Here is a 22,390-nt window from a genome sequence, read left to right as displayed (position 1 = left end):
CGAGGCTCACGCCTGTAATCCCAGCACTTTGGGAGGCCGAGGTGGGTGGATCATGAGGTCAAGAAATCGAGACCATTCTGGCCAACATGGTCAAATCCCGTCTCTACTAAAAATGCAAAAATTATCCAGGCGTGGTGGCGCATGCCTGTAGTCCCAGCTACTGGGGAGGCTGAGCCAGAAGAATCACTTGAACCCAGGAGGTGGAAGTTGCAGTGAGCCAAGATCGTGCCGCTGCACTCCAGCCTGGGCCACAGAGCAAAACTCCATCTCAAACAAACAAACAACAACAAAAAACTCCTCACTGATCCACTTTTGATACTAATGTTTCCTGTGGTGCATTAAGTGTGTCTTTATGTGTACATAGTATTGTGTAACTTCAGAGTAACACTGATTATACGTAACTTTTCAGTGTATGCACTTAGCAGACTTGCAGGCATGTATGCCAATATACTAAATTTACAAATGAGATATAACAATCTCATCTTGGTCTCTGTTCATTCAACATAGTTTGCCCTCTGATTTGGTACTATATTCAAACGGACGTTTTCAAAGAAACTTAATGCCAATTTCATGTACTGTTAAAATAATTGTATTTTCGCCAATAAATTGTGGTTTAATTGTTAAGAAATAGACTTGTAATATTTCCATATGCCCATATTTATTTAATATTTCTATATTTGTGTTATATTTCTATATTTATGTTGTAATATTTCTATATTTCTATATATTTCTATATTTATGTTGAGTGTTAAAAAGCTTACAGTCTAATTTGTGGCTGATTCCTAACAAAATTACAAGATTATGATTCTTGGGTATTACTCTCATCCCTGGCTTCATACTTTTTGTTTCTATTCTTATTTTCCCTTACTCCTGACTTCTTAATCAGTTTTTCAGCAACTTTTATATCTTTTTGCAATTACACATTATAATAGGTACATAAGTAAATGAAGTAATGTAGATGACACACATGTAACATTACTTTGAACCTCCCTGTGGTTTTAAAATTGTTTCTAATTAATAATTGCTAATAAAACTTCTCCAAGATTTAGTGTTTTCTTTTTAAGAAAAGGCAGGTGGACACAAAGAGACAGAAAACATTTGAAAGGAAAAAATAATTTTGTCCTGGAACCCCACTCAACTGCTATCTGATATAAAGAAGGGTTAGAGATGTCATGTGTCATACATGAGTCATTTGATCTCACGTGGCATATTTATGCCACTGTTCTACATTTTAGAAGTTTCTGCATAGTTCTTAACATATTTCTTAATCTAACATGAAAAATTATTCTGCCTGGGTAAAGGCATATAAACTCAGAAAATCCTAAATGTTCTATTAATCTTTTGGACATTTCCAGTCAAATCCAGAGTAATCACTTCATTATTCTAAAAAGAGAAGAAAACAATAAACTGGAAGAAATATTTCCACCACATTAATAGCTAAAAGACTAAGATCTATAATAGATAAGAAACACAAATTTCTGAGAAAAAATTACAATAGTTCAATTGAAAATGGGTAAAAAATATAAAAAAGAAAATACTGAAATAAACAACTATATTAAAAAAGTTTAGGCTGGGCGCGGTGGCTCAAGCCTGTAATCCCAGCACTTTGGGAGGCCAAGACGGGCGGATCACGAGGTCAGGAGATCGAGACCATCCTGGCTAACACAGTGAAACCCCGTCTCTACTAAAAAATACAAAAAACCAGCCGGGCGAGGTGGCGGGCGCCTGTAGTCCCAGCTACTCGGTAGGCTGAGGTAGGAGAATGGCGTAAACCCAGAGTGAGCTGAGATCCGGCCACTGCACTCCAGCCTGGGCGACAGAGCCAGACTCCATCTCAATAAAAAAAAAAAAAAAAGTTTATAGTCCTCCAAATGTTGATGACATTATACATTCTTGCAATGTTTTCTACACAATATACCAATATACACTAGGGTCTTAAATTTATCTGGTCAAGAGAATTTGGCACATTTATCTGAGTCAAGAGAATTTATCTTAAGGAAATAATGAAAAAGAAAGGAAAAAATATATGTAGTAGTTTATTCATCACAGTGTCACTACAATGTTAAATATTAAACTGATATAAACATACAATAATAGGGAAACAATTTAGTAAATTATATTATGCAATCATTAAGAAGACTGCATAATTAGGTAGTAAGTGAAAATCACATCATGTATTGTCATTAGTTATGTAAAATTCTTATGAGTTTAGACAAAGCATAGGAATTATGGAAAAATAGAACATAGTGAAAGTTAGGGAATTATGGATTTTGCTTTTGTAAAAGATACACTTTGTGAATATTGCTTTTTCTACTTCCAGCAAGTTTCAAGTGTATAATACACTGTTATCAACTATAGTCACCATGCTGTACATTATATCTCCAGAACTTATTTATCCTATAACTGAATGTTGTACAATTTGACCAACATCTCCCCTTTCCCCCAACTTCCCAGTCCCAGTCCATTCTACTCTCTGTTACTATGAGTTTGACTTCTTTTTAGATTCTACATATAAGTGAGACCATGCAGTGTATTTCTTTCTGTGTCTGGGTTATTTCACATATCATAATATCCTTCAGGTTAATCGTGTTATTACAAATAGCAGTACCTCCTTCTTTTTAGAGGCTGAATAGTACTCCATTGTGTGTGTGTGTGTGTGTGTGTGTGTGTCTGTATCATAATTTTTTTTATCCATTCATCCTTCAATGGACACATACGTTGTTTGTATATCTTAGCTATCATGAATAATACCACAATAAACGTGGGAGCACAAATATCTCTCTGAAGTACTGATTTCATTTCCTTTGGATATATACCCAACAAAGGGATTGTGGGTCATATGGTATTTCTCTTTGTAATTTTTTGAGGAGCATTCATACTGTTTTCTATAGTGGGTGTACCAATTTCAATCCCACCAACAGTGTAAAAGGATTCCCTTTTCTCCACATCCTAGCTAACACCTGTTGTCTTTTAACATTATTGATCATAGCCATTCTAACAGGTATGAAGTGATATCTTATTGTGGCTTTCATTTGCATTTCCCTGATGGTTAGTGATGTTCAACATCATTTCATATGCTTGTTGGCAACTTATAGGTGTTCTTTGAGAAAATGTCTACTCAGGTTCTTTGCTCATTTTTTAATCAGGTTTTTTGTTTTGGTTTGGTTTTGGTTTTTGGTTTTTGGTTTTGTTTTTTTGCTATTGAGTTATATGTGAATATTTTTTAAAGCTGAAATTGTTACAGCAGTTTCTTCTCTCGTAACCCCCTCCCCACAACCTCCAGTATGGAATTGTCTTGGACCTCCTCTGAGGAGCCATAGGAACGAAAAGGTTACATTAAGGGGTTTCCACAGAGCCAGAGAGCTCCAGTGTTTGACAGACCAGTAAAATCCAGTTGACACTTCTGTCTCAGGTTTCCCAAACACTTACAAAAAATGCCAAGCTCTTCTGAATTAGACAATGACAAGCTGATAGCAATGAACTTGAGAATGATCTCCCTCTGTTGGTGACAGAAAAAAAAAAAAAAGGCAACTTTAACTTTAAAATAGGAAAGGTAAGAGAAAAAGCAACCCAAACTCTGACAGTTTAACAGTCAGTTTAACTGAATTGTCACTTAAGACCCAGAAAAGGAAACCCAAAGGCCAGGATGGTTTGTTCCCCAAAGAAACAGCACAAGCCACCACAACCAAAAACAAAGGCTATTGGGCACTATTATCACACAAAATAAAGCTGCCCATATACAATATCACAGAAACCAGTTCTGCAGTGCCTTAAGTCTCCCTTTCCTGCAATATCCTTTTTTTAAAGTAAGTCACCTTTCTGCTTTTCTAATTCCTCTTTTTGCGACTCAACTTCCAAGGCACCAAATAATTTCTTGGTCTCCCTAATTTCTCGATCTCCCTACTGACCCTATTAAAACCCTGCTCAGACAAGGGAGATGACTGACAAGTTTTAAAGTAGTTCTTTCCCAGGGGGTACTTGTACTTTGTCAGGGAGTGTAGTAGAAGTTCTTTAATGTTTTGATGCCAACATCCCTTCCCTGATGTAAGTTTCCTTTCTCCAGTCCATGATATCCTGTCAGCCAAGTCATCTTCCATCCCTCCACTTCACAGTGGGTATGTGACCCAAGCTGGAGCAATATTCCCGGAACACAATGTCTGTGGGTACACGACCCAAGCAAGATATGCCAGTCCTGGGCCTGTTTGCCCTCAGTTCTCTCCTCTCCCTGCACCTGTTGTATTGTGTACTACAGGGGGACTTGGCCCTGGCTCAGCAGGCTGCAGCCAATGGAAGATGCTGATGGGAGGCTGCAGGACAGGAGGAAAGGGGAAGCCAGGATTCTTCTCCAGTTCTTTTTTCTGGGTAGAGCAGGCTGTCTCTCTTTGGCTCCAGCTCCCACCATTGGCCCACCCCCTGATTTCAGCCACAGGCCCTGGCTATGGAAATTCTTCTTAGTTTATCTCTCTGGCTTAAGAGAGATTTCTACTTTCTCATTTTGCTAATCTCCACATTTCCTGCCTCATTCTCCAATTTGTCTCTGAGCTTGTTAAACACCGTGAAACCAACTGTCTGCTTTAAAATTTTATTTTAAATACTTAATGTGCTTTCTTTTTCCCTGCTGGAATGATTACTAGAATTAGAGTCATTCCATGAGATTCCTGTTAGATCATTATGCTGTAAGATTAGGGATGCCAACAGCCAATTTCCAGCTACCTAAACCCAATTTTAGAATGACATCAAACACAGAAGCACACGGAGCCAGGAAACAGAAAGAAAAAGAATATCTGACACATTCTTAGCACTCCCTGTGAAAGGATAGAGTTCCCTTATCCCTGTCATAGGGCATGTGACAGGGGTGTGGCTCCCTGGGCTCTGTGCCTCCCAAGCGGAACATGTAGACAGGCAGGTGAAGGGGTCGTGGGGAAAGCATGTGGGCCTCAACCCCACGGCACCATCTATGGGTGGGTGTCTGCCACTCCCAGAGCCCAAGTAGTTGTGTGTTACAGTGTGCTCTTTCAGCCTTGCCATCTGCAGACAGCTGGTGTTAATCAGTTCAAAAAGCCCCTCTGCCTTATCGCCAGGGCAGAGGGCCAGTGTGATAGCTTTCTGTATCCTGAGTTCTCGCCTAGCGTACCGGCAAAATCGAATCATACATGGGCTTGAAGGATGAGTGCGAGGTTTTACTGAGTGGTGGAGGTGGCTCTCAGTGAGGTGGATGGGGAGCTGGAAGAGGGGAATGGAGTGGGAAGGTGATCTTCCCCTGGAGTCTGGCTGTCCTTGGCCAATGTTCAGAAGCCTCTTCCCTCCTTCTCTGCCACACTACCCCACCATTCTCCACCGCTCTGTTCCTCTGCTCCTCTCAATGTTCAGCTGCTTATGTATGTGTCACTAAGGTCTCAGGTTTATATGGGCACAGGATGGGGGTCACGTGGGCCAGAGTGACCTTGGAAAATGCAACATTTGGGCATGAAAACAGGAGTGCCTGTTCTCACTTAGGTCCATGGGAACAGGCCCGAGGGTGGAGCCCTCACCAGGGACCCTGCCCTTCTCTACCCAGCGCTTCCCTGCCCCCTACCACATCACTTGTTCTAAATAGACCTAAAGTTAGCATTATCATATATTTTGTAACTCAAACCATGACACTTGAAGGTAAAAGGGGCTGCTAGTCATGCTTAACTCAGAAAAACAGGCACAAATTGGGACTTGCCCAGGCAAACTAAAACATATAGTAATCCTACCAACTTGGTCCTTGGACTTTACATTAACCGATCCATTAAATTACCTTTCATCTTTCACCTAATTTGAATTGGGTTTCTATCATTAAACTGAAAATTGCTGACCAGTGCACGAGACAATGATTTAAATCAAAGGAATTATTTCCTAGTGGTAGGATTCATTTCAGGGTAGACAGAGGAATATCCATGTCCACCTGAATTAGTCACCACAATTGCATGTGGAGCTTGCACATTTATAGCCCAGTATTTCAGCAACATTTTATGGAATTTTAGTTACTATGCCCCAAAAGTGCTAAAAAAAAAAAAAGTGCAAAGAAAACAACTGTAATTACAAAGGGAAACACATACACTCACCCTCAGGCTAAATATGGCTCTTTGGTGATTTTTTTTTTTTTAACATTTAAAGTGGCCCTTACTTAAGGTTTATTTTCATCTGAATACAAATTTTGAGTCAACCACATCTTATCATTTTCCCTGTGCCCTGCTACCATTTAGGTGCAGCCCTATGATGCCACTAAGAACACTGGCTTTTGAGATCTGCTTTTATTCTCTATTCTCTTCCCTTTAATTTTTTCTGTTCTCCTGTAAATATAGGCTCTTGTTGGCTTGCCCAGGAACCCAACAGTCTTTTACAACTATTTGTCTAAAAAACACACATTCTTTAGGGAGTGCCAAGCCCACATGACATTTGTTAATCTCTGAATTCCGTGCACTGACAGCAGCTGTCTCACGTATGGCAAAACAGAAAACAGCAATTTAAAGACTATATATCCTAAGTCCAGTGGGAATGCTCCCCACCCAAATGGAGGCCATTTTTTTATGAGGAAGCCACTCATAATTCAAGTGTTTGACTTCCCATGAGAAGTTAAATCTTTTAAAAGCCATAAACAATGATTATGACTAAGTTCTCATTTTGGGGGTCTTAGTGTCACTTCCATGAAAGGGCAGATATATTAAGAACTGGAAGGAAATATCCATTTACTAACAAACTAACTTGTCTCGCTGCCCATTTCTTACAGAGCCAATTACCCTGGTCACAAAACATAATTTTTTTTAAAACAGAAAAATATATCCCTTTTCAAAGGTTGAATTGGTGCCAAATTCTTCACTGGAAATAAAAGTACAAGCACATACAACTCTAAAATATTCAGAGGTCAAAAGTTTAATACATACAAGCAAATCCCCACACACTGTTCATCAGGAATCATTTTGTTCTGGAAGGTAAATTTTTCTCTTTGTGCCCTTTTTAGTAACTTGTAAAAGAATTTGTTATAGGTTCTACATTTTTGTCAAAGTGTGTCACAAAGATTTAACGATATAAGGAACAATGGTACTCTTGTATGTTGTGTGAAATTCTTCACCTCATTCAAGTACAAATCTATTGAAAAATAGAAAAACTACCAAGTGCATTATTCTTAATCCTAAGCAAAATACGTTGAGGAAGACTTTCTGAGATGACTGGGAAATAAAGGAGAGAAACAGATAAAACTCAAACAAGTTGATTAAAAAGACCACAACAGGTAAGTTTTACCGTCTACATGCTTTCCTTTGCTTTGTCACTTTCAGAGAGTGTGATTTCCTCAGTACTCGGAGAGGTTTCCAGTAGCCTAAAGTGTTCATGTAGGGTTGGCAATGACCTGAGGAAGTTATACATCCTTACACGCAGCCTCGGCCGAGTCACTGAAGGCAATGACTTCCTTCTCTCAATAGACGATAGCAATGTCAATACTTTGGAAGCTTCACTCTGGAAGATTTTTGTTCTAACAGTGTACAGGATAAAAATTTGCAATCCCTGCAAATAGAACAACAGTTTAACGTTGGGTAAGTGCTGAGATACAGTATCAAGGAAGACATTTTATTTCACTCTGCCACCCATTCTTCTCATCTGCATGGCACTTCCCTAACTTGAATTTGCCAGTCTGCAGCTGCCATGCACTTTTTAACCTAAGAGGGTTGAGGCAAAGTTTTTCCCATATACAAAGATCTACATGGAATAGTACAGTAGCAGACGTAGAAGATCTGTGTTCAGGTCCTGGGTTGCCACTAGCTGGCTGTGTAAATGTGCCTGTTTCCTAATCCTGATAATCTTCAACTTCCTGAAGAAAGAAGATTAACTATGAAATACCTAATTCTTCTTCCAGTTCTAACATTCTGTGATTCCATATTTCCTTGCATTTTAGTAACATAACTAGAAATTTGTGCACTTAAGGACAAGAAAAAGTAAAGCCCTTCTAGTCACTGCTTTTCTGTACTTTACATATGAAGACCAGATGTACATGAGAAATTGAGCCACAAAACACTGAATAATATTTTCAACATGTTTCCAGTAAAAACTACCATTTATTGAAGTCATATTAGTAAGAGAACCTTGCTTTTCCCTTAATCCTCCTCATTTGATCATTCTCATGTAATCCTCACATCAACCCAATACAACAAGCCTTATCATCCACATGTTTCAGATAAGGAAGCTAAAGTTCAGATAAACCAAGTAGTTTGTCCAAGATCACCCAACCAGTACTCAGTGGAGTCTGGAATTGAATTCTTACATCTTTGGCTCCAAAACCCCTCCTCTATCCAACATACGGTGCTGCCTACACTGTTGCCTGCAACAGTAATAGAAAGTGACTGCAAAGTGTAGCATAGTTTTTAAGATGCCTCTGCTAATTCTTTATTAATATCCTTTGTGGAAATGACAGAGTAAATAGCATCTGTAGTTAAGTTGATAATATTGTGCCAATGTCAGTTTCTTGATTTTGACAGTATACTATGGCCATATAAGATATTATCATTTGGGAAAGCTGGACAAAGAATATGTGGGAGCGATACTATTTTTCCAAAATTTTTTATTAAATCATTTCAAAATGAAAAGTTATTTTTAAAAATAAATATCCATGGATGTCTCCCACATTGGCATCTATAGGGCCCCAACCCTTTTAAGGGTTTATTTTTGGAATCATATTCTGTCAGTACTGTTATTAAAGACTTCTGGTACTATGGAAAGGCCCTGATAGTTCGACTAAAATATCGGTAAGTGTTGGCAAGAGAGTCTCTGGCCAAAAGTAGAAAAAATAGCTTCCTTATTACTCAACAGGTGGTATCTAACACATCAGAAGAAAGGCCCTTATGACAGTGTGTGCTTGGAGACACAGGTTTCAGAAGAGCAGAAGTAGTCATTGGCCATCCTGATTGTTCAAGGGAGAGAAATTTATTTGGGGCACATGAGAAATCCAGTCTCTAGAAAACCATCTTTTTTTGTGGCATACACTATTTAATCTGATTTTTCCAGAATTTAAATTCTAAGGTAAAACTACGATTCAATCAAATTTCTGTTGGTACAATAATTAGGAAAAGACCCTAGACCATGGATAATTCATAACAACACCATCCTGTTGGACCTGTTTGGGTGGACTCCCAGTATTTCTGTGCTTCCTAAAATCCCACAAATATTATTTGAAAAGAAAAAATGTGTAGGTCAGACTGATTACCACTAACACAAAGATCAAATTGTGCCTTCTAAATAATATCTGTAGCAAATAGTAAATGTTTATTAGAATTATAGCATTCTAAATCTAGAAGTTTTATGTGTGAACAAATCTAGTTATTCCTACACTTCAATGTACATAGAATTCACCTGAGGTCCTTGTTTAAAATGAAGAGTCCCAGCTCCTATGCCTGTAGATTCTGATTGAGTAGGTAAGTGGTGAGGCCCAGGAATCAGCATTTTAACATACTATGTAAGTTCTTATGTAAGTAATATTCAGATCCATTTTACAAAACACTGTGTTGATTTTAACACACATATTGCCCCCCACCCCATTTTGTATTTTGCATAGCTCACCCACAGAGGTTATGTGATTTTCCTGTAATCATAGGAATCAATGGTAAAGCTGGATAACAGCCTAAGTTTCCTGACTTTTAGTTCCATGTCTTTGCCACATTGTCACACTCTATTTTACCATGTATAATTTTTACTATTTTACCATTAACATTTTGTTACGGACCTCTCTTTTATAATGTCCCCTTCTTATGCATGGAGAAGAGAATATCCTTCACTATGCCTTCATTCAGATTCCTCCCTAAATTCCTGCTCACTCTGGGCAACAAGCCCATGAATCAATTGGCAATGTCAGATTAGGCTTACCCTATTTATTGACCTTCTAGGAGTTTCCATTAGATATTGACAATTGTAAAGAACTGCTTATATCCATGTAAATTTAGTAGCAGGCACCCCTCCATTATCTAAGAGAATTAATCCTAAAAGGCACTGGAGAGGGCTACCTGGGATAAAGGATGAGGTTCTTAAAGGCATTAAATATGGTGGTAGCAATTCAAAAAGCCAGGCAGCTACCCAATTGCATTATATAGTCTGATCAAATGCCTTTCCTAACAATTTCTATTTTGTATCAAAGACTTTCCTCCTCAATGATATTTTACCATAGCCAGAAACAGCCAACATGGCACCAGCTTCACACCGTAGTTACCGTTCTTAGCAACTTAATGGGATAGTCATCAAAATTGCAGTTTCTTCAAGAAATACAGAATAGCTCATCCTGATATTCAATAAAGATGTTATCTACTGTGAAAGATATGCACAAGCAAGTTCCTTGCACTCAGAGAACTGATATTCTAGTTGTGGAGATGAGAAGTGTATGCATAAAAAGTTAACTTTATAGGGTAAAAAGCAGAGGGGACAAAAACATTTACAAAACAATATTTGTATTTGATAATGAGTCATATTTCTTCATTTAGTTGATAGTTAATAAAGCTAGAATGAAAGTCAATACCACAAAGAAATAAAGCCCATCAATAAATAATCTGTGTAGATTGTATCAATGTCACTTTGATAATGTATTAAAGTTACATAAGATATGATCATTGGAAAAGTTGAGGAAAGGGTACAGGGGAATTCTGCATACTATTTGCAACTTCTTATGGGTCTAAAATTATTTCAAAATAATTTATTTTTAAAAAGAGATGACATAAGAATGGGGAAAAATACAAGAATTTTGGTTCCTTCTCAGGCTTTATTTTCACAACATAAAATTTCCGTGCGTCTAGAGAGTGTCAATGAATAAAGCTGATTGCCAAGAATTAAATGCCAAGCTAATTTGTAGTTTATGTGTCATGGTATCTAAAGAAAAATTATCAACTAGAAAAGTCCTCATTAATGTTTACCAACTATCCACTAAATAGTTACTCAAAAATCACTACCATTAATGAGAGATTCCTTAAAGTAAGAAAGTCAAAATAACAGGACATTCCAATATAAAAGGACTGGCAAAACATTAAAAACATTTAAACATAGAGTTAAGTATAAGAAAATACAGTTAATATAATTATCAAACATAATCTATGTATTATAAATATTTCTTAAAAGACAATAATGTAGACAGCATAACTTAACCACAACATGAGAAATTTTAAATTGTACCAACAAAACTGCAAGAAGCAGTTAAACTGTGTTAATATTACTACCTTAAAAAGAGAGAAATCAGTATCTATTGTTTTACTCTGGAAATTGAAATTTGTATCTTATAAGTTGTAGTAATATTTAATAAACAAAGACTATAATTAGTAGAATTTAAAATAGAATGAAAATACTACAAATAGAGGAAGTTATACTAAAAAACATAATTTATATAACACAATATATAAAATTAAGGAGGCAGTGATACATGTACAGGGAAAAAATACTAAGATAACACAATAAAAACAAACATTAGTTTTAATAGCTAGTATTTAACTAAATAGCCAAACGTTTAACATTTTTAATAAAATGGCAAAACTGGCCAGGCACAGGGGCTCAGGCCTATAATCCCAACACTTTGGGAAGCTGAGGCAGGATGACCACTTGAGCCCAGAAGTTCAAGAACAGCCTGGACAACATAGTGAAACCCTATCTCTGTAAAAAAAATTGAAAAAAAAAAAAAATCAGGCAGGCATGGCGCCACATGCCTGTAGTCAAAGTTACTTGGGAGGTTGAGGTGAGAGGATCACTTGAGTCCAGGAGATTGAGGCTGCAGTGAGCTGCGATTGTGTCACTGCATTCCAGCCTGGGTGACAGAGCAAGACCCTGTCTCGATACATAAATAAATAGATAAAATGGAAAAACTATGAGAAAATTATCAAAAACAAATCTAAATATGCAGGGTCTAAAAAGAGATAAGTTAAAAACAAAGTGATAAGAAAACTTAAAAATAAGAGAACTAGCATAAATAAATTAGATAAAATCAAACAAAAACAAACTAGAAGTTGCTACATTGCTATAAGGAAAATCAGATTTCAAGATAAACTGGGACTGAGAGACTTTTTATACTGCTGAAACGTATAATGCTCCATAGATATATAAAATATCATATCCATAAATTAACAGGAACATGATAATACAGCATTGAATTGTATAAAGACAGATTGCTAAAACAGTCAGAAGAAAAATTTAAAGAAAAATGAATAAAAGGAAGTTTTACACACCTCTTTCAGTCTCTGATGAACAAGTTAAAGGTAAACGAGGTTTTATTACAAAATAATTTGAGAACTGAAGATAACAAGCACCTTAAAAAAGTATTGTTAGTGTTACGGGATCCTTGGGGTGTTGTTTCACCAGACAGAAATACACGTGGCCAGTGGCACCTTTGCCAAAGTTTAGCTCTGGTCCACCGGGCTCATTCCTCCCACCCAGCCTGGCAGGCTGTGCTTGGCTTAGCTACCGGCCTGGATCCCACACCTGCCAACGACAAGCCAGGTGTGGAGCGACAAGGGGTGTGTGAGCGAGCATGGGGTCCGGCCACTGTGCACAGCCAGGCATGCCAGCTGCGGTGGGGCAGGCAGCTCCAGGCACTGGCACGAGCGCCAGCTACCTGCAAGGCTGCAGCTGGACCAGGCCTACCATAAGCAGCTTGCATGGCTAACACCAGGGAACCCGGTGACACCCAGAAGCTTGGAGACACCAGGAACCTCAGAGCCCTAAAGAGGGTGTCACAAACCTGGCTCAGGGAGCTCCTAGGTCTGGGCTCCCCGAAGGGCCACAGCTCTTCTCTCCTCTCTCCCCTCCTTGTTGCCCACAATGTGGAGAGCAAAGGGCATGTTTCAGCCCTGCCCTGTTTGTGTTACAGCTCTTTTAGCCCTGCCGTTCTGGTGGGTCCCTATCCTTGTCCTACATCCGGAATGAGGTATGCAGACAAGTGGAGGGTGAGCAGGAGGAAAAGGAGCTTTATTGAGTGATAGAACAGCTCAGAGGACACCCGCAATCGCAGTGGGTAGCTCCTCTCCTTAGCCAGGGTGTTCCGATGAGTGCTCAGCTCTCAGCAGAGAGGGTCGCTCTTCACTACAGCTGGTCACCAGGCCCTCCCCGGCTTTAAGGTGGGGCTTCACCACGGACCCGCCCCCTTCCGCCCAAGAGCCGGTCTGCCTCCTGCTTCTATTCATGGAACCCAGGCAGGGGGATCTTCCTGGACCCCTGAGAATGCAAAGATGCCTCGGTCAGCAGCTGCGACAAGGCAGCTGCAGCTGCACCCAGGGAGCTCCCACCCTGCCAACTGAGAAGACGTGGGGCTCCCGCTAGTTCCCGGTTCCCGCTGGCTCAGTGGAGTGGGTAGCCCTGGCCGCCCCTCCTCACAGCCTGGAGTGGGAGATTCAGGTCCTTGCTGGGCCCGGGCCAGCGACAGCGGCAGGGGTGACGTCACTGCAAGTTCTTCTTGTGGCCCCAGCACTCAGGGACCGCCTGGGGCTCCCCTTTGCCTGGCTCATGGCCCTGCCTGGAGGGCACCTCCGGGAGCCGATCATGGGCCCTGAGCCTGGCCATTGGAAACGTCAGGCTCGGCGGTCACCTTGATGTGGAGCAGATCTTGGGGACACAGCCTCGGGTGACCAGGAGCGCGGACTGTTCCCGAGGCGCAGGAACTTGGCACCGTCGGCGGGTTGGGCGCGGTGGCCATGTTGCTCGCTGGGTCCTCGAAGTGGACACCGCTCCCGCTTCCCACCCCAGTCCGCTGAAGCGTGACCCCAGTTCTACATCTCGGGCCTGGCCCCCACGTTCCATGTGCAAGTGTGGCACCGACCCAGGCCCAGTTCCACCCGGGGCCCCTCTCTGCTTGCTCTTGTGCCTGCCCGACTGCACTGCTCTCCCACCGGTGGGCGGCTGGGCCCGGCCCCATCAGGGCAGCTCCCGGGGGCGGGTTCCCAGGGCGGTGGACTCTGGGGGCGCTCCCTGGGGCAGGCTCTGGGGACTGCCTGCCTCAGCATCTGCACTTGAGGACTCATAGCCTGCGCCTGTACTCTACTGCAGCCGGAGTCATGGCAGCGGCCACTTCAGATGGCCTGCCGCTGGCATCACTAGGAAGTAATCTCAATAAATATCAAAACTGAAAATTCTCAAAAAGTTCTAACAATCATGTGGATTCCTTGAATTACTCCCTTGCCTTTAGGGTTCATGGTCTAGAGTTTCAGGAGTGAGCTTTCAGAAGGGGCTCCTTTCCTTGCCCTGTGCAGGTAGTTCAGTGGTGATGTTTGTTCATACAGATGATCCTGGTAGGGTGTGAGTACTTTAAGGGAGAAGTTATCATTCTACTGAAGTTTAATGAATTCTGCCAGCTTAGAGAAGACACGTTTCCGTACTACAGAGAGTAAAGGCCATTTAGTAATTTCATTGCTCTTCCATCACAGTAAAGAGCAATGTTCACTGTGGGAGGAGGCATAGGCTAACAAGTGTACAGAGAAATTCTGATTTCAAGTTGTCTTTCAACGTCCAGTGCCATGACTCATGCCTGTAATCCCAACACTTTCGGAGACTGAGGTAGGTGGAACACTTGAGGTCAGGAGTTCGAGACCAGCCTGGCCAACATGGTGAAACCCTGTCTGTATTGAAAATACAAAAATTAGCCAGGTGTGCTGGCACATGCCTGTAATCCCAGGTACTCAGGAGACTGGGTTATGAGAATTGCTTGAACCCAGGAGGCGGAGGTTGCTGTGAGCTGAGATCATGCCACTTCACTCCAGTCTGGGTGACAGAGCGAGACCGTGTCTCAAAAAATAAATAAATAAATAAATAAATAAAAGATGTCATTCAATAATGCATCTTTGTTTTATTTAAAAGTCTTGACATTTCTTCACACATAATACATAACTACAAAGTTTTAAAAAAAAACTCTCTAAAGTCAAACAAATTTATTTTTATCCACTATTTTGGTTTATCTTCATCACTATTTTCATGATGGTAAAATCAGAAGGTGGCCAAAATCCAAATGTTTACCTTTGTAGAATTATTTCCAAAGGAAAATATATAACTTTTTTCAGAATTTTAAAGTGTGAATTTAATTTTTTGAAGGTTTGTGGTTAAGTATGTCCTTGAGATAAGACTCAAGGAATAAAAGTATCTTCAGTCCAATGTAAAATTATGCCACAAAACACTTCAAGAAATTCAGATTTTCAGAAAGGAATGAAGAATACTAGAAATCATAGGTATGTGACTGAATATAAAAATTCTTTTCTCTTAATTTTCTTAAAATACATGTCTAAAGCAAAAATAAGAACATTGCATAGTAGGGTTTGTAATGTATGCAGATGTAATACATAAAGGTATAATACGAGAGAAGGGAGATGGCAAGGGGACTTATATTGTTATAAGATTCTTAGCTATTACTGGAAAGTAGTAAAATATTAGCTCTAAGTTGACAATGAAAAGTTAAGGATGTATAATGTATCCCTAAATTGACCACAAAAATGCAAAGAAGTATTGCTTAATAACTGAAATATAAATTAAAATTAGAATCCTAATAACATTAAATGTATCCAAAAGTAGGCAAAAAAGGAGAAACAGGAATAAAAAATAGAATGACCACAGAAAACAAATAGGAAAATGATAGACACAAATTAACCCATATCAAAAAATACATTCGATCTATATGGACTAAACACTCAATTAAAAGAGATTGCCAGCATGGATAAAAAGGTAAGACTTGTATTTGCTGTCACATGATACACACTTAAAATACAAAGGCACAAATAGATTGAGAGTAAATGGATGAAAACATACATATCATGCAACCAATGTGCATAAACTTGGATATCAGATAAAGTAGATTTTATGACAAAAAGTATTATTGGAGGTAAAGAAACCTTTTTATCGAAATTATAAAATTATCAACTCATTCAAAAGATATAACAATAATAAATGTATATGCATCTGATAGTAGAACCTCAAAATATGTGATGCAACAATGGACAGAATTAAGGAAATACACAAATTTACAATCATAGGTGGAGATTTTAATACACCTTTTTTGGCAATTGAGAGAATCAGACAAAAATATTGGTAAGGATAGAACATTTGTGCACCATTAACAATCACTTTGACACAACCTTTTTAAGAATACTTTAACAACTTCAGAATACACATTTTCTTCCAGAGTAAATGTTTTATTCACCAAAATAGACCAAATGTTGGGCCATAAAACCAGACTCAATAAATTTTAAAGAATTGAAAGAAAACCTTCAGCCAATCCCACAGAAGTCTAAGCTTCAACAACAACTGTAACACTGTCTACATCAATCATGGTGAGGAGCTGCCATGAACCCCTTGCATAGGAGAAAAGGAAAGAATGTGTGTCCCAATCCAGCTACTTGACAAAAAACTCTCCTACTCTAAGAAGAGGGACTAAAGTGGTCCAACCCTGTTGTTACTATATACCTAAGCATCTAGAGCATCCAGAAAAGCATAGCCTCACCAAAAAATAAGTAAATAGATAAAAAAGAAGGCACCAGTGACCAATCCCAGAGAGACAGAGATATGTGACCTTTCAGACAGGGAATTCAAAATAGCTATTTTGAGGAAGCATAACAAAAATTCAAGATAACATAGAGACAAAATTCAGAATCCTATCAAATAAATTTAACAAAGAGATTGAAATAACTAAAAAGAATTAAGCAGAAATTCTGGAGGTGAAAAATGCAACTGACATATACTGAAGAAAGCATCAGAGTCTCTTAACAGCAGAATTAATCAAGCAAAAGAAAGAATGAGTGAGCTTGAAGACAGGCTATTTGAAAATACACAGTCAGAGGAGACAGAAGAAAAAGGAATATAAATTAATGATGCATGCCCACGAGATCTAGAAAATAGCCCCTAAAGGAAAAGTCTAAGAGCTATTAGCCCGAAAGGGAGGTAGAGAGAGAGGTTAGTGTAGAAAGTTTATTCAAATAATAACAGAGGACTTCCCAAACCTAGAGAAAGCTATCAATACTCAAGTATAAGAAGATTATAGAACACCATGCAGATTAGACCCCAATAATACAACTTCAAGATATAATAACAAAATTCCCAAAGATCAAGGATAAAGAAAGGATCCTAAGAGCAGCAAGAGAAAATAAACAAATAATATACAAAGGAGTTTCAATTTGTTTGGCAGCAGCCTTCCCAGTGGAAACCTTATAACCCAAGAGAGAGTGACATGACATATTTAAAGTGATGAAGGAAAAAACTTCTAGCCTAAAATAGCATATCTGGTGAAAATATCCTTCAAACATGAAGGAGAAATAGAAATTTTCCCAGACAAACAAAACCTGAGGGATTTCATCAACACCAGACCTGTCCTACAAGAAATGTTAAAAGGAGTTCTTCAATCTGAAAGAAAATGAGCAATAAGAAATTATCTTAAAGTGCAAAACTCACTGGTATTAGTAAGTACACAGAAAAAATAGAATATTGTAACACTATAATTGTGGTGTATAAACTACTTATATCTTGAGCAGAAAGATTAAAAGATGAACATATCAAAATAATAACTATAGCAACTTCTCAAGACAGTATAATAAGATATAAATAGAAAAAACAAAAAGTTATAGAGTTTTTATTAGTTTTCTCTTTGCTTGTTTGTTAGTTTATGCAATCAGTGTTGTCATCAGCTTAAAATGATGGGTTATAAAATATTATTTGCAAGCCTTGCTGCAACCTCAAATCAAAAAACATACAATAGATACACAAAAAATAAAAAGCAAAGAGTTAAAACATGTCACCAAAGAAAAATCATCTTCACTAAAAGGAAGACAGAAAAGAAGGAAGAGGAGACCAGAAAACAAGTAACAAAATGGCAGAGTAAGCCATTACATATCAATAATAACACAATAACACAACTGAACTAAACTCTGCAATCAAGAGTGGCTGAATGAAGGCAAAATCAAGACCTAATGATATGTTGCCTACAAGAAACAAACCACCTATAAAAACACACATAGACTGAAAATAAATGAGTGGAGAAAGATACTCCACAGAAACCAAAAAAGAGCAGAAGTAGTTTTACTTAGAAAAAATAGATTTCAAGACAAAAACTGTAAAAAGAAAGAAAAAAGTTCACTATGCAATGATTAAAAAGGTCAATTCAGCAAGAGGATATAACAATTGTAAATATATATATATGCCAAATACATATATAAATACATAAATATATGTGTATATACATATATGTGTATATACACATATATGAATATAGATACATATATGTATATATGCACACATATAAATATATATACATATATATGCCCAATACATATATATAAATAAAACATTATTAGAGCTAATGAGAGATATATGCCCTAATACAACAATAGCTAGAGATTTCAACACCCTATTTTCAGCATTGGATGATCTTCCAGACAGAAAATCAACAAAGAAATATCAGAATTACTCTGCACTATAGACTAAATGGGCCTAATAGATAATTATAGAACATTTCATCCAAGGGCTGCAGAATACACAGCCTTCTCCTCAGCATGTGGATCATTCTCAAAGACAGACCATATGTTAAAACATAAAACAAATATTTAAACATTCAAAAAAATGAAATTATATCAAGTATCTTCTCTGACCACAACACAGTAAAACTAGAAATCAATAACGAGAGGTATTTTGGAAACTATACAAACACATAGAACTCAACAATATACTCCTCAATTACCAGTGAGTCAAGAAAGAAATCAAAAGGGAAGTTGAAAAATGTCTTGAAACAAATAAAAATGGAAACACAACATACTAAGACTTATGGGACACAGTGAAAGCAGTACTAAGAGGAAATTTATTGTAATAAGTGCCCACATCAAAAAAAAAAAACAGAAAAGCTTCAAATAAACAACCTAATGATGCATCTTAAGGAGCTAGAAAAGCAAGAGCAAATCAAAACCAAAATTAGTAGAAGAAAATAAATAATAAAGATCACAGTAGAAATAAGTGAAATTGAAATGAAGAAAATGAAAGATTGATGAAACAAAAAGTTATTTTAAAAGATCAAAAAAATTGACATTTAGTCAGACTAACTAAAAGGGGAGAAGACCCAAACAAATAAGATCAGAGATGAAAAAGGAGATATAACAACTGATACCACAGAAATTTAAAGGATTATTAGTGTCTACTACGAGCAACTTACGCCAATAAATTAGAAAACCTAAAAGAAATGGACAAATTTCTACACACGAACAACCTACCAAGATTGAATCATGAAGAAATACAAAACCTGAATACACCAGTAGCAAGTAATGTGATTGAAGCTGTAATAAAAAGTTTCCTAGCAAAGAAAAGCCCAGGAATTGTGGCTTCACTGCTGAATTTTACCAAACATTTAAAGAAGAACTAACACCAATCCAACTCAAACTACTCCAAAAAATAGAGGCAGAAGGAATACTTCTAAACTCATTCCATGAGGCCAGTATTACCCTGGTGCCAAAACCAGAAAAAGACGCATCAGAAAAAAGAAAGAAAGAAACTACAGGCCAATATATCTGATGAACATTGATGCAAAAATCCTCAACAAAATTCTAAAAAACCGAATTCAGCAACACACTAAAAAGGTCATTCATTGTGACAAAGTGGGATTTATCCCAGAAATACAAGGATGGCCTACATATGCAAATCAATCAATGTGATACACCATATTAACAAAATGAAGGACAACACCCACATGATCATTTCAACTGATGCTAAAAAAATTTTTTTATAAAATTCAACATCTCTTCATGGTAAAATCTCTTAAAAACTGGGGATAGAAAGAGCATACTTCAACTCAATAAAAGCTGTATATGACAGACTCATAGCTAGTATCATGCTGAATGGGGAAAAACTGAAAGCCTTTCCTCTAAGATCTGGAACACAACAAGGATACCCACTTTCACCACTGTTATTCAACACAGTACTGGAAGTCCTAGCCAGAGCAATTAGATAAGAGAAAGCAATAAAAAAAGCTAAATTGGAAAGGAATAAATCAAATTATCCTTGTTTGAAAATGATATGATCTCATATTTGGAAAAAACTGAAGACTCCACAAGAAAAAAAAAAAGATTAGAACTGATAAATTCAGTAAAGTTGCAGGATACAAAATTAACATACATAAGTCAGTAGCATTTCTATATGGCAACATCAAACAACTTGAAAAAGGAATTAAGGGCCGGGCATGGTGGCTCACGCCTGTAATCCCAGCACTTTGGGAGGCCGAGGTGGGTGGATCATTGAGATCAGGAGATCAAGACCATCCTGGCTAACATGGTGAAACTCTGTCTCTACTAAAAATACAAAAAATTAGCTAGGCGTGGTGGCACATGCCTGTAGTCCCAGCTACCCAGGAGGCTGAGGCAGGAGAATTGCTTGAACCTGGGAAGCAGAAGTTGCAGTGAGCTGAGGTTGTGCCACTGCACTCCAGCCTGGGTGACAGAGTGAGATTCTGTAAAAAAAAAAAAAAAAATGAATTAAGAAAGCAATCTTATTTACAAAAGCTACAAATAAACAAAATGCAATACCTTGGAATTAGCTTAATCAAAAAAGTGAAAGATCTCTACAACGAAAACTCTGAAACCTACATGCAACAAATCGAAGAGGACACAAAAAATAGAAAGAGATTCCATGTTCATAGATTGGAAAATCAATATTTTAAAACTGTCTACACTACTCAAAGCAATCTACAGATTCTATGCAATCTCTATCAAAACACCAATGATATTCTTCACAGAAAAAGAAAAAATGATCCTAAAATTTATATGGAACCTCAAAAGACCTAGAAGAGTCAAAGGTATCATGAGCAAAAAGAACAAAACTGGAGGAATCCCATTACTTGGCTTCAATTATACAGAGCTGTACTATGAAAACAACATGGTACTGGCATAAAAACAGAAACAAAACAGGCAGACATCAAAACAGGCAGAAATACAGATGTTCTTTGAAACCAATGAGAACAAAGACACAATGTACCCAAATCTTTGGGACACATTTAAAGCAGTTTTTAAGGGAAATTCATAGCACTAAATGCCCACAAAAGAAAGCAGGAAAGATCTAAGATTGACACTGTAACATCAAAATTAAAAGAACTAGAGAAGCAAGAGCAAACAAATTCAAAAGCTAGCAGAAGACAAGAAATAACTAAGATCAGAGCAGAACCAAAGGAGATAGACACGAAAAACCCTTTTAAAACTCAATGAATCCAGGAGCTGGTTTTTTGAAAAGATAGACCACTAGCCAGAATAATAAAGAAGAAAAGAAAAGAGGACAGGTGTGGTGGCTCACGCCTGTAATCCCAACACTTTGGGAGACCAAGGCGGGTGGATCATGAGGTCAGGAGTTCGGGACTAGCCTGACCAACATGGTGAAAGCCCATCTCTACTAAAAATACAAAAATTAGCCAGGCATGACTGTGCACGCCTGTAATCCCAGATACTTGGGAGGCTGAGGCAGGAGAATATCTTGAACCCAGGAAGCAGAGGTTGCAGTGAGCTGTGGTTGCACCATTGTACTCCAGCCTGGATGACAGACCGAGACTCTGTCTAAAAAAAAAAAAGAAGAAGAAGAAGAAAAGACAGAAGAAACAAACAGACACGGTAAAAAATGATAAAGGAGATATCACCACCGATTGCACAGAAATACAAACTACCATCAGAGAATACTATAAAAACCTCTATGCAAATAAACTAGAAAATCTAGAAGAAATGAATAAGTTCCTGGACACACACACTCCCAAGTCTAAACCAGGAAGAAATCAAATCCTGAATAGACCAATAACAAGTTCTGAAACTGAGGCATTAATTAATAGCCTACCAATCAAAAATAAGTAAAGTCCAGGATCAGACGGATTCACAGCTGAATTCTATCAGAGGTACAAAGAGGAGCTGGTACCATTCCTTCTAAAACTATTTCAAACAATTGAAAGAGAGAGAATTCTCCCTAACTCATTTTAGGAGGCTAACATCATCATGATACTAAAACCTAGCAGAGACACAACAAAAAAAGAAAATTTCAGGCCAATATCCCTGATGAACATCGATGTGAAAATCCTCAATAAAATACTGGCAAACCAAATATGGCAGCACATCAAAAAGCTTATCCACCATGATCAGGTCGGCTTCATCTCTGGTATGCAAGGCTGGTTCAACATGTGCAAATCAATAAATGTAATCCATCACATCAACAGAATCAATGACAAAAACCACATGATTATCTCAATAGATGCAGAAAAGGCTTCAACAAAATTCAACACCCCATTATGCTAAAAACTCTCAATAAACTAGGTATTGATGAAACACATCTCAAAATAATAAGAGCTATTTATGAGAAACCCACAGCCAATATCATACTGAATGGACAAAAACTGGAAGCATTCCCTTTGAAAACTGGCACAAGACAGGGATGC

The 22,390-nt window shown here is 38.1% G+C and overlaps 1 protein-coding gene across 1 annotated transcript in view; it reads right to left on the bottom strand.

Moving 5' to 3' along the window:
• Positions 1–7,146: 7,146 nt before the first annotated feature.
• Positions 7,147–22,390, bottom strand: part of LOC105504671 (probable G-protein coupled receptor 128) — a 62,581-nt gene continuing 47,337 nt past the window's right edge. The window contains exon 13 of the mRNA XM_011932171.1: positions 7,147–7,527. Coding sequence (XP_011787561.1) covers positions 7,270–7,527 — 258 coding nt within the window. The 3' untranslated portion in view covers positions 7,147–7,269. The remainder of the gene's footprint in view (positions 7,528–22,390) is intronic.

Source organism: Colobus angolensis, unplaced genomic scaffold (genome assembly GCF_000951035.1).
Source record: "Colobus angolensis palliatus isolate OR3802 unplaced genomic scaffold, Cang.pa_1.0 Scaffold947, whole genome shotgun sequence".
In the NCBI taxonomy this organism is placed as follows: Eukaryota; Metazoa; Chordata; class Mammalia; order Primates; family Cercopithecidae; genus Colobus; species Colobus angolensis.
This window is presented reverse-complemented; position numbering and strand designations above follow the sequence as displayed.